Source organism: Miscanthus floridulus, chromosome 16 (genome assembly GCF_019320115.1).
Source record: "Miscanthus floridulus cultivar M001 chromosome 16, ASM1932011v1, whole genome shotgun sequence".
Lineage (NCBI taxonomy): Eukaryota > Viridiplantae > Streptophyta > Magnoliopsida > Poales > Poaceae > Miscanthus > Miscanthus floridulus.
The window spans coordinates 35,313,867-35,326,615 of NC_089595.1; the positions used below are offsets into that span (position 1 = coordinate 35,313,867).

The 12,749-nt window shown below is 47.4% G+C and overlaps 1 protein-coding gene and 1 pseudogene across 1 annotated transcript; both read left to right on the top strand.

Moving 5' to 3' along the window:
• The first annotated feature begins 499 nt into the window (after window positions 1–499).
• On the top strand, window positions 500–2,781 carry LOC136513754 (FCS-Like Zinc finger 10-like). Its single transcript, XM_066507719.1, has 3 exons — window positions 500–671; window positions 881–1,909; window positions 2,271–2,781. The coding sequence occupies exons 2-3, from the start codon at window positions 996–998 to the stop codon at window positions 2,470–2,472; spliced, it is 1,116 nt and encodes a 371-aa protein (XP_066363816.1). The 5' UTR covers window positions 500–671; window positions 881–995; the 3' UTR covers window positions 2,473–2,781.
• An 838-nt stretch (window positions 2,782–3,619) lies between these two features.
• On the top strand, window positions 3,620–11,478 carry LOC136513903 (MAR-binding filament-like protein 1; annotated as a pseudogene).
• Window positions 11,479–12,749: the final 1,271 nt, after the last annotated feature.

Here is a 12,749-nt window from a genome sequence, read left to right on the forward strand (position 1 = left end):
GAAGGGAACGGTGGTACGTGCTCCGGTCAATGGGTGCAGAGGCTCGTACGTAGCTCCGCCGGTCTATGGAGCGTGCCTAGCAAGCCTACTGCACTCTCGGCTGAGGCCAGTTTAGATTCTTTTTTTACCCTCCCTCCATCATATCAAATTTTTAAACACATAGAGTATTAAATATAGATAAAAAAATAACTAATTATATAATTTGATTGTAAATTACGATACGAATTTTTTAAGTCTAGTTAGACTATAATTAAACAATAATTATCAAATATAAACAAAAATGCTACATTGTCAAATACTGATTTCTAAGAGCGGTCTAAACAAGGCCTGACTGCCAATCCCAGGCGCATCCGCAGCCGCAGCCGCAGCCGCAGGCAGCCCACCACCCGTCACCTCACTGCTCTCCCCTGCCTCCCCTGCTCCAGTTTTTGATACGCTGCACGCCAAAACGAGAGAGAGATGCAATGCTGATGCTGTGGTGGAGAGGCAAGCGGGGGCAGTGACGCAGTGGCATTTTACTGCTCCTGTGCCTGCGGTGCTCTCACCAGCCACAGGCCCATGCCCATATCCTCCGCCCCTCCGTCCTCTCCGTCTCTCACCTCCAGCATTGCGGTGGACGGGGAAGGGAAGTGAAGAGAAGGGAAGGGAAGGGCAACGGGGCAGCTGATCAGGTGGGACGACGTCTCTTCTTTTTCTTGACTGTTTTCTTGCTCGCAAGTTGGCTGGCGATGAGAGATTCCTCCTCACCCGGCTTTATTTCCCCCGTTGCCGTTCGCCTTGTCCTCTTGCGCCGCCTTCTTCTCGTGCTGGTCTAGGAGTTTCCGGCGCTTCATGGCTCGTGCAGGCACTGATTTTTGGCGTCTCGTGGGGGGTGGTCTAGATTTCGCTTCGCTTCGCCTCTCGGTGCCCCCTGATTATTGTGGAGGAGGGAACGGGGCCGGACGGATCTCTGCTCCGCTCGCGTGCTCTCCAGGGGCTGACGCACGCGCGCGAGAATGCTGCTCAGGAGGGTGGCGGCGGACGACGGCTCCTGCGCCGGCGTGGGCGTGGGCGTGGGCGCAGGGAGGCCGCGGCTCTTCGCCGTGCCCAGGCTGCTGGTCGGTCTCGGCGGGGCGCTCAGGTGCGGCGCCGCGCCGGACTGCGACTCGCCGACGGCGGCGCGCAGCCCGACGTCGCCGCTCGACCTCAGGGCGCCCTTCGCCGCGCTCGGCAGCTCGCTGCTCCGCTCGCCGCGCTCGCCCAGGGCCAGGAGCTGGGACTCGCACCGCCTCGGCCTCGGCGGCCTCGTCGACGACGACGCCCTCGCCGAACCCGCCGCGGGCGCCAGCAGGAGCCGCCTGCTCGGCCTCGGGCCCGCCCAGGCGCGGCAGCCGTTCAAGCTGCCGCAACGCCTCGCCAAGCCCCTCACCACCCTGCCGAGAGACTGCGCCCACGCGTCCCCGGAGCTCGGGCATGTGGGGACCGCCGCCGCCGCCGTCCCCAGCCGCAAGCCGGTGCCGTGCAGCATGTCCTACGGGGATGTGAAGTCTGGTCCAGAGGTCACCGTGACCGGCGCGAGCAGCAACCCTGCCGATCTTGGGAAGTTCCCCGCGCCGGGCTCCCTGCCGGCGTCCATCGGCGGCCCGCGCCGGTACGTCGGGTCCGTGTCCGCGACGGAGGTGGAGCAGTCGGAGGACTACACCTGCATCATCGCGCACGGTCCGAACCCGAAGACCACTCGCATCTTTGGGGACTGCATCTTGGAGCCCTGCACTCTTGGTGACGGCGTGGACGCCATGGAAGTCAAGGAAGGAGCAGAATCCTACTGGCTGGTCAAGTGCTTCGATGACGGCGAGCCTGGCGAGGAGTTCTTGAGCTCCTGCGGCTCTTGCAAGAAGAAGCTGGATGGCAATGACTCCTGCATTTACCGGTATGTTGATGCGAGCTCGACAACCTTTTGTTATGACGACAGTGAATCCAAACTAATGATTGTTATTCACCTGTGATGTGTTTTCTCTTTGGAATTTTTATATGTTTTTCATCCGAATGTGCTATTTGTCATATATTTTGCATCTGAATGTGTTATTGATTGGTAGACAAGCATCCTGAACTGGATAGACTGATTGAAGAATCTGATGACTTACGATCAGTTTTGCATTGCGTTTCTCAACACAAAGAATTCAGTGTAAATAAAACGGGTAGCATTTGCATAGCAGCATGTTCATCTGTTATGCTCCATAATCATAGAAAGAACCAAGAACACTGAACAATTTGCTGAATGTCCTTTGCAGTGGTGAGAAGGCATTCTGCAGTAGGAACTGCAGGGATCAGGAAGTCCTTACTGAAGAGGAAGAGAACATCACAGCCGTGGCCTCCCTCAGCTCGGCTGGCTCATCATCTTCCTTCAACGATGACATATTCATGGCTGAGATGGTTGTGCTGGCTGCACCAGTTGACGTCCACTACCTATGCTCCGCGAGCCAGGGTAGCTGATCAATAATGTCAATTGTCGCGGTTTTCACCACCGCCATCATCGGTTTGCTGGTTTTGTAAGTTTCCAGCATTTGGCCATTCGGTGGCATTGGTCATTATTTTATTAGAACTGAGGCTCCATCTAGAATTTGCCGAGATGTGATCTCTCGGCCTTTAGATCGGAGAGCTTGCCTGCCGTTAGCATTGTAATTTTGGCCCTGAGGCTATTGGCAATGCAAGTTCCCCAATTTTCATTCTATTTCTTCTTTGGTTTCTTCCGGAGCAGCAATGACGATGTTTGCGTGCTGTATAAGTTGCAACAACATTTTCTTGATAATGGCATTGAGCTGCTTTGTGAAATCTGCCGTTTCTGCTGTCGAGGAGTGGTGATTACTAAAGACAGGCATGATGACAGGTTAAAGAAAGACTGCTTCTTGTTTCTAATCCAAAGAAGAAATCCTGCTTATTGCGTGATTCTAGGTGTTACACTCAGAGATGTCCGTGTCTACGCAGCCTAAATTTTGCAATGATCTGACGCTGAGCAATGATGGAGGGCAGGAGCAGACACAGGTACGATCAATGGTTTATTGCTCTTGAGAATCTTATTTGTCTGTTTGCTACAGGTTGCACTGTTTGTGAGGTTGGATCGTTTGGATTCATAGGAGTATGTTCCTGGAGACATGTGATCGACAAGAATTTGGTGGCGACTCTGTAGAGCATAATTTGTGTTTCATTTGGGGACAATCACATCACTGACCTGTATAATTCAAATCATTTCGGAGAATGAAGTCGGGTCATAAAATAGACATTACTTCCAGAAAAGAATACAATTCTAGCCATTCTAGCACAACACCAAACTTAAAGGGACTGTCAGCCTCCCAGGCAACATCTGGCCAAGCGAGTGATCCTGGCCCAAATCCAACGCCTGGGAGCCTCGCCAGGGCCAGGCACCTCCACCATGCCACTATCCAAACAGCCCCAAAGTGTCTTAAGTTCGACTAATTTTATTGAAAAAGCATCAATATTCATGATATAAAATAGGAATCATTAGATTTGTCGTAACATATATTTTATAAAATACATATTTGATGTTATAATCACTAATATTTTAAATCGAGAATGCACCGTATTCTTTTCTGAACAGAGGTGGCAGTTTACAAATAAGTTGGAGTGTGGCAGATTACAAACAAGTTGGAGTGTCTTTCACACGAGTAGTATTTTTAGAGGAATTTTCGTAGAATTTAGCAAAAATTATATGTTCAGAATGGGCCCGGTAGCGTTGTGCCCATCCATGGGCCAGACCTATTATGACGAACCTTTTCTAAAGCCCACATGGCCTGTGAAGAGCCCACGTAACCAGAACCCGACAGTCTGACACAGTTCCGAAACCTTCTCCTCCGGCTCCGCTTCCCCTTCAGCTTGCGCGTTGCCACTCCCCTCCCCGCTGCTCCCAAGCCGGCAAGCCCCAAACCCCAGCTCAGAAGGCAGAACGGGTTGCCATTTCCGTTGCTACGAATGCTCACGTGATACCACACCGCTCCAGATTGCAAAGCAGCGGCCGGCGAGGGGTGGGTGGTAGGGTTTTTTTTGGGTGTCTGCGATTGCGACTGCGACGCCGGCATGGACTACCACCACCTCCTCCTCTCGCCGCCGGTGGTGCAGCCGCCCTGCCCCGCCCTTCTCCCTCCACCCCGCGGCCGCCGCGGCGGCAGCGGCGCCGGGCGGGTGGCCACCGCGGTCTTTGCCTCGTCGTCCAGCGCCGCTCGCTCCCCCGTTGCGGACGACGCCACGCAGAGGAGGGCCGTGCTCCTGGTCGGCGTCTCGGTGCTCCCGCTCCTCCGCCTCCGCGACGCCGCGGCGGCTGCGGCCAGGGCGCAGCGCTCGTCGGTTGATCTCGTCACTGGTCAGTAGTAGTAAACCTCATTTCAAGGAGATAATTGGAATTTTGCCATTATGCTTGGCTTGTTTGCCATTCCGTGAAAGAGATTCGTTCGTTTACCATTATAAAAGTGGACTCACCCGTTGGAATGCCTTTTTATCGTCAGCATGACCGTTTTGCCCCCTGCTTCTTCCACGTCCACGTCCGACTCATGACCCGCGCCGACATGGACGCGTGGGCGGCCGACCTGCGCCGCAGCGTCGGCACCGCCACCGGAACCGACAACACCGGTGCAGGCCTCGTCATCTACGTCGGCGACATGCGCTGGGCCGTCGACAGCAGCAACGACGACGCCCGCGGCTTCAGCCCCGCTGCGCACCTGGCCGCAGAGCTCGCCCGCCTGCTCGGCGAGCTCCGCCTCCGCTCCGCAGAGCACGGGCACGGCGGGCGTGCCTGGCTGGTGGCGGCAGCGAGCTACGGCACCTTCATGCGTTGCCAGCGGTCGTCCCTGGAGGATTATCAAATTTTTGGAGAATTATCAAATGAATTTTTATAAATAAAATTTGTGCAATTCTTGCTTCATAAATTGGTAGTGTGCTTGTGCTATGATAGTGTGTAATTGGTTGTTACGTTTGATAGATGTTTGACCATTAGTTAATTAATCAAAGTTTGCTAATCAAAAGCAGGTTGCAAAATCCTGAAATCAAATTCAGTTTTCCAGTTTCATGTTCATGCTTTCAAAATTTAAAATCTTCCTAACCAGTTAGCTTTAGATGTTGATCCTTAAAGAAAAGTTGGAGACCTCTGTTGGATGAACAACTTTTGTTAAAGGCTATGACCACGTTTCCACATCAAATCGAGAGAACAAGTGAGCTGAAGTTGGGGTTTCAGGCTGTGAACAGTAAAACCGGCAGCAGCAGCTCGTCTGCCTCTGCACCACCGATGCTCGCCGTCGTGGCCGCCTTCTAGCGCCGTCTGCACGCGTGGCCACGTACTCGTCTGCGTGGAGAGCTCGAGAAGGCACTGGCAAATTTGGAGTTCGCGTCCTCGCCTTTAAAACCCGACGCCGCCGCCGTTTTCTTCTTTTCTTCCTCTATCCGCCGGCGGCAGCTCTGCTTCACCGGCTGCAGGTCCCACGTCACCTCCAGGGACGACCGCTGGCAACGCATGAAGGTGCCGTAGCTCGCTGCCGCCACCAGCCAGGCGCGCCCGCCGTGCCCGTGCTCTGCGGAGCGGAGGCGGAGCTCGCCGAGCAGGCGGGCGAGCTCTGCGGGCAGGTGCGCAGCGGGGCTGAAGCCGCGGGCGTCGTCGTTGCTGCTGTCGACGGCCTAGCGCATGTCGCCGACGTAGATGACGAGGCCTGCACCGGTGTTGTCGGTTCCGGTGGCGGCGCCGACGCTGCGGCGCAGGTCGGCCGCCCACGCGTCCATGTCGGCGCGGGTCATGACTCATGAGCCGGACGTGGACGTGGAAGAAGCAGGGGCAAAACGGTCATGCTGGCAATAAAAGGGCATTTCAGCAAGTGTGTCCACTTTTATAATGGCAAACGAGCGAATCCCTTTTGCGGAATGGCAAACGAGCGAAGCCCACATTTGATAATGGCAAAATTTAATAATGGTAAAATTCCAATTATCTCCATTTCAACTCGCCTTGACGCCTTGTTACTAGGATGATATGTGTGATTTTTTTTGTTTTATTAAAAAATCTGATAAAATCTGTGAGATTAGTAGATACGAATAAGATACCTTTCCCCCTTCTAAATGAACTTGCTGAATGGACTGTGTAATTGTGATGCTAAGTTTCCCACGCGTAAATTGTAGACTCTCTTAGTAGTAGTAAACCTCATTTCGACACCCCCTCGTTGCTGATGATATGTGTAGGGGTGCTTACGGTGTTCTAGCAGCAGGTTCCCTGATAAAGGATGAGAGTTGTGTTAGACTTGGTGAGTCAATGTAAAAACTTAACCACTGTTATGGAGATGAAACCCAAAAGAATCCTGTTGGGGCGTTACCTTCTTAGCGACGCGCCATGCCGGAACCCGGGTATGGTGTTAAATGAGTAAGGGCTGGGCCGTCACCCCTGTGACGCGTCGTGTCGTGATCTGGGCACGGTGTCAAGTGAGCAAGGATCGGGTCGTCGCATCCTCAGTGTTGCGCCACATCGGCGCCCGGGTGTGGTGGAAAATGAGCAAGGGTCTTCTCGCCTGACTCGGCGGATGCGAAGGGTAAGGAAGCTAGTCGAGCCAATTAAGATCCGTTTAGTTAGCTGGAATGCAAATAATCCAATCCCATACAATTCTATTCCTCCTGCAGTTAGTCCTACCAAGCCCACTTTAGCTGAAGTCATGTGCGAGAGGGGTTATAAAATAAGCCAGCAATGGTGTGAAGAGACAAACGGCTTTGCTCTTGCATGCATGCCTCAAGCATAGGTAAACGGGAATACCGGTGCGCTCTTGCATGCATGCCTCAAGCATAGGTAAACGGGAATACCGGTGGGAACTTTATGGTGCAAAACAGGAACCCAAGAATGGTTCCGAAAAGGGTCCTCCCGATTTTGATACTGCTTTCCCCAGCTGCTTACCGGTTTAGAACCATTTTCAGGTTTCCCTGAAGTAACAGGAAGTGGCTGGGAAAAAAAATGGTAACAGTGTCGGTGGGGACTGGAATTTTTGTCCTGTTTTGACCCCTATGTGTCTGTTGAAATTAATAGGTACCGCCATTTAATTGTTTGATTAGATGGAATAGGCAGCCAGACTGTCACACATATACAAGCTGGAGTGGTATACTGTTCTGGACCACCAATTCAACCACATGAAAAGCGAATAATCTTCTAGTTTCCATGTAATCAGCCATATAACCCATTTAATAATGTAAATCAGCCCAAGACACCATGTTAGCCCACATACATAGCTAGTCCACGACAGCATTTACCGTGTGTTTGGTTTGAGTAACCACCCCATCCTAGATGGGTGGTGCATCATGAGTTCATCCCATGATTTTGTTGGAATGAATCCCCTCATGCCTATACTAGTTACTCCTAGTTTGTGAGAGATAAGGTGGTGGTGGATCAACCCATTGTATCCCACAAACCAAACAAAAAGTAATGAGAAGATGATGGATCACACCTTCCTCAAACCAAACACACCCTGTCTTTTACAGAGTTGCAGACTTGCAGTGTTGTCAAAAAATCTGATCAGCCGCTGATGGCGTTAGTGCCCTATTTGATAGAGAACTATTATTGCCCATTTATTGCTTGCTTCTTTCTAGTTCACTAAATTAATAGTGCAGTATAAGTTATCTAATTGATATTGTACCTATATATTTAATTTCCATAGTAATAGGTATTCAGATATTTTTTGAGATAAGTACTATCATCAAATATATGCATACATTAGCATCAAACTAGTGTATAATCCCAATTAATCATCCCTGTACTGACTAATTGCTTGTCGGTAGCCTCTCGGTCTGCGAACCGCATTTGGATTCCATAACTCTGGTATGTCCTGGTATGGTTTTGGTTCGGATTGATCATAAATGTTAACATAGCTGTTTTGGTGGCAAAATGATCCCATTTTAAAGTAATTGATAAATTAATGGTTCCAACACCCTGGGCAAGGGCGGGCCTGGTGCAAGTGATAGAGTCTTACCGCCTGTGACCGGAAGGTCCTGGGTTCGAGTCGCGGTCTCTGTGACCGGAAGGTCTCGGGTTTGAGTCGCGGTCTCCTCGCATTGCACATGCGAGGGTAAGGCTTGCCACTGACACCCTTCCCCAGACCCCGCACAGGGCGGGAGCTCTTTGCACTGGGTACGCCCAATGGTTCCAACACCCCTGTTGCCGTGCGGGCGTGTGCAATATTTCATCCATCAGCGACCCTAATATGAGTTGAAAAACTTTAATGGTTGACATTGTTCTTCTTCAGATAGAACATATATTCAAAAGGCTGACGTAACTCAGCCTGAGGAGCCTCGGGAAGAATTACATCAGCCTGATGAGCAAGGACAACCAGCAAGAAATCCACTTGCAGGTTTCCTAAATGCAATTGCAGTTATTGCTTCTGGTGTTTTCGCTGGACTTCTTGGTACTTCTCAACAGGAAAAGAAGGCCTTGCAGTCGACCATCTCATCTGTATGCATCTATAATCACTCTATGAAATTATTATACTTATATCATTCACTGCTTCAGAATTTGCACATTAAATTTCATATGCACGGTGTTTAAAAAATTGCGCTGAAGAAATAACCAGGTGTTCCAATCTAGTACTGATTTTCCAACCTAAATCTTGTATGCATGTAAAAAAAACGTACACTACCAGATTACCTTACGACGTCATGAGCTACAACCTAGTAATTCTTCTTTGATCACAAGGACAGCTGTTCAGTCACTTTGCCATATATTTAGGGCATATGAGAATTGTGATGCTAATTTGTCAGACATGCCATCAGATTCGTAGTTGGCCAACTTTCCTGAATTCTTTTCCCCGAATCCTGTCTTAAAAAAAACTAGACCAACCTAGGAGGAACTAGGTGGAATTTGATTAAGAATAGGCACTGAGGACTTGAAACCTGGGTGGTCTAGTTATACACCCACAGCCTCGACGAGAATCTTGTCTTTTGATTATTGCATATTTACTGTTTTGTTTTTTTACTTGAACATGTAGAGAGCCATTTACTGTTTTTGTTACAAGTATCTATTACTCCCTACCTAATTTATCTTGGCATAAGTTTTGGATTTTACTTAGCACCTGTGATACTGATATCTTCATAGGCTTTATCGTGTAGACTCTTCTGAAGTGTTTTGCTCCAAGTATTGTGTTGATTGAGATGATGAAACAAGCAACTCATGTAACATGGTGATATGAGCAAGAAGTTTATAGGATATAAGTCATCATGAACCTTAGGATGCAGCATCAGTTGTCTCAACTCTCTATGGTCAATATAGTACTGGAAAAGTTATTGTGCACTGTTGTGGAATACTAGAAGGAACTTCACTCTGTTGAGATTATTTGTCAAAAGTTATCTTAGAATTTTATACATCTATAAATTAAATTCATGGATAGGATTCCCATTTGATTAATCTATTTTTCTGTTACCCAGATGGAGACCAAATTGGTTGAAAACGAGGCAGCAATGTCGATGCTTAGGGAAAACTCTGAAGAAAGAAGCTAGAAAGTTTCAGGAGGAGGAAGCCTTGCTGCAAGATCAGTTGGCTTCATCTAGAAGAACCGTAGCATCTTTAACCGAGGAAGTTCAAAGGGAAAAGGAGCTAGTAGAGCAGCTTAACCTTGAGATAGATCAACTTAAGAACAGTATTGCAGAAGCAGAGGAAGACAAACATTTGTCTGAAGGCAAATTGAAGGAAAATATTGAAGTGCTTGATATTTTGCATGGCAAGGTAAATCTGCTTAGCCAAGAGGTAAATGGCAAGGAGGACCACATCAGGGAGCTAAGCTCATCACTTTCTGCCAAGGAAAAGGACTACGAGAACCTGAATGTGATCTACAATCAAGCAAAGAGAACCTAGAGCAGGCAAATTCCCAAATAAAGCAACTGGAGAAAGATGTTCATACAGCTAAAGATGATCTTAAATCAAAGGCGTCACTTATTAACTCACTGAATGAGAAAGTTCAAATATTATACACTGAAAAGGGTGAAGTGGAAGAAAAAGTCAGTGCTTTATTGAGTCAGTATACATACCTGAAAACCGCTTCTGAAGAGAGGGCTTCTCAAAGATTCTGAACTATTATTTCAGAAAGATGATAAGCTCAATCAGCTTGAAGAAAAATTCTCTGCTGCATTGAGTGACTCTAGCAAAGACAGAACTCGAATAGCCGAGTTGAACAATGAATTGGGCACCACCAGAACAATACTAGATAATGAAGTTGTTGCCAGGAAAAGTTTGTCAGACCTTGCTCAGTCCACTGAAGAGGCACTGAGAGATTCCAGAAATGAGGTGTTTAAACTCTCTGAAGAACTTGATGAAGTAAAGAGATCAAATCAGGACTTGATGACTCGGATTTCAAAATTAACAGATGAGGCCAGTGAAGTGAGGCAAGCTCTGGCTAACAAAATAGAGCAGGCAGAGTCAGTTTCTGCAAGTCTTTCAGATGAGCTGGCATCAGTGAGGGAGGTACTTAAAAAGTCACAAGGAGAACTCGAGGTCACCTCGAAGCAGTTACTTTCGGTTTCAGAATCACATAGTGACCTTAAAAAAGAATTGCTGGATGAAAGTTAGAGTCCACGCAAAACGAGCTAGTTAAAGAGTGTAAAATCAATGCTACTCTAAACAGGGAGCTTGAGGCTTTGGTGAAACAATCAGTGATAGAGTCTAAAGCAAGAAGAGGTCTTCAAGGAGACTTGGATGAGGCCACTAGATCACTAAGTGAGGTGACTAAGAGTACACTATCTCTGTCTAAGCAGCTGGAAACAACTAATTCCAAGATTTCTGCTATTAAAGAGGAGAAAGAGATGCTATCAAAGTCCCTTGACGAACAAAAGAAAAGTACAGTTGAAGCTCAGGAAAACATGGAAGATGCTCAGAATACCATAAAAAGGCTTGGGGCTGAGAGGGAGAATTTTGAAGTAAGGTCTAAGAAACTTGAAGAAGAATTGGCCACAGCCAAAAGTGAGATATTGCGTTTGAGGAGGCAGATTAGTACAGGTGGGTCTCCAAACACCCAAGTTCTTTCGGAAACAGGTGCAACACCAATTAACAATCAGCCACTGAAAGAGCAACCCAAGAATGATCATCGTGTTCAAAATATCAACAGTGCTGATGCTGTAGCTCCTCGTTCCCCTAAACGGGTTTATAGGAGGAAACGCAGGCCAGCGGCATGAGGATTATCTGAATGCTAAAAGCAAGAGCTGTCATTCTTTCATTCCTCTATTTAGTCACCTTACTATAACAGCTTCTGAACTCCCATCCTTCAAAAGGTAGACCTCCCTACAGTATCATCTTAGGTGGTGCTGGCTCTTCCGTCGCATCCCTACTGAAACAGAGAACCTTGATGTAGTCACATATGGTTAGATTTGATGGAATTTAGAATGTTTGTTACTCTGTGTACAGACCTGTCGTTTATCTCTAGTAAAATCAAATTGGTAGTTCGTCTTAAATGGTTTGTTTATTCTCATACTTAGACAAATGGTGCCATATCTTTGTTTATTCAGCATTGCATAGCAGTGATTTTTTCTTCTTTTCATCATACACCATGTTTAATTGTATTAAAACTGCATTCTCCTGACCTCAGTAAACTCGTTCAGTGTGATTAGCGAGATGCTGGGACAAGCCTGTTTAGTTCTTCAACTACTTATACTGTGATAAAAGGTATGCAGAAGTCATGCTGGGCCTCAATCTCGGTGCATAAATAATGCTTGATGATTGACGGGTGCTTATTCACTTATTTGGTTTAGTTCTTCACGTGGAGAGCATTTGGTATGCACAAGAGACTACTCTCGTCAAGACAGAAGGCACAAGTGCCCTGCATTGGATGGGTTTTAAGCCGGGGATCTTAAAGAAATTGAATTGGTTGAGATGGGACTTAAAATGAGCTTAGAAAACGCACCGGAACATGCACTAAACAATTGAAACATAGGGTCTTGTTTCTTTCTTTAATGCGCATGAGTCAGACTCTTGCATATTATGAATCGATTCTTCTCGGCCACTAGATGCACCGATTCGTCAAGTTGACACCTAGAACCATGCACTGGCCGCTATCGATGCTCTAAGGGACAGGACACGACACAACCAGAGCATAACTAGTCCACCTCTAACCGCCCTCGAGGATCAGGCACCAGCGACCTGAGCATCTCTAAGAGCCTTTTTAAAATTTAGTCTCTAAATCATCATTTAGAGAGTGATTTAAGTAAAAATAATTTTCTATATCTTTATACTTTCTAATAGCCTTTCTATACCTTGTGCGTAGTCTAAAGAGCTATCATCACTCGTCATCTTTGGCTAGCGAGAAATTCAGAATAGAAGATATCTATATTATTGTTGGAGGGTGTGTTTTTTTTTTACCAAATCTCTATTCTTGCAAATTAGAAATGATATAAAGAGTCTCTTGGAGATGCTCTAAAACTAAAAGCAACTCCAAGAGATTCTTTATATCCTTCCTAATTTATAGGAATAGAGAATGCAGTGAAAAAATATCCTCCACCAACGGATCTCCAAATATAGATATCATATTCCGAATTGCATGCTAGCTAGAGATGGAGAGCCGAGAGTGGCTCTCTAGAGTGAGCACAAGATATAGAAAAATTGTTTGAGGACATAAAGATATAGAAAACGATTTTTTACTCAAATGACTCTTTAAATAATGATTTTGAGAGTAAATTTTAGAAAGACTCGAAGATGTCGAGCTCATGGAGGGCAGAGACGCCAGCAAAACACCACAAGCTACTTTCATTAGTGACCGTGAGAAGGA

Coding starts and splice junctions, on each gene's coding strand:
- LOC136513754 (XM_066507719.1), top strand. CDS start 996: ATGCTGCTCAGGAGGGTGGCGGCGGACGACGGCTCCTGCGCCGGCGTG. Junction 1,910..2,270: donor AATGACTCCTGCATTTACCG/GTATGTTGATGC, acceptor TGTCCTTTGCAG/TGGTGAGAAGGCATTCTGCA.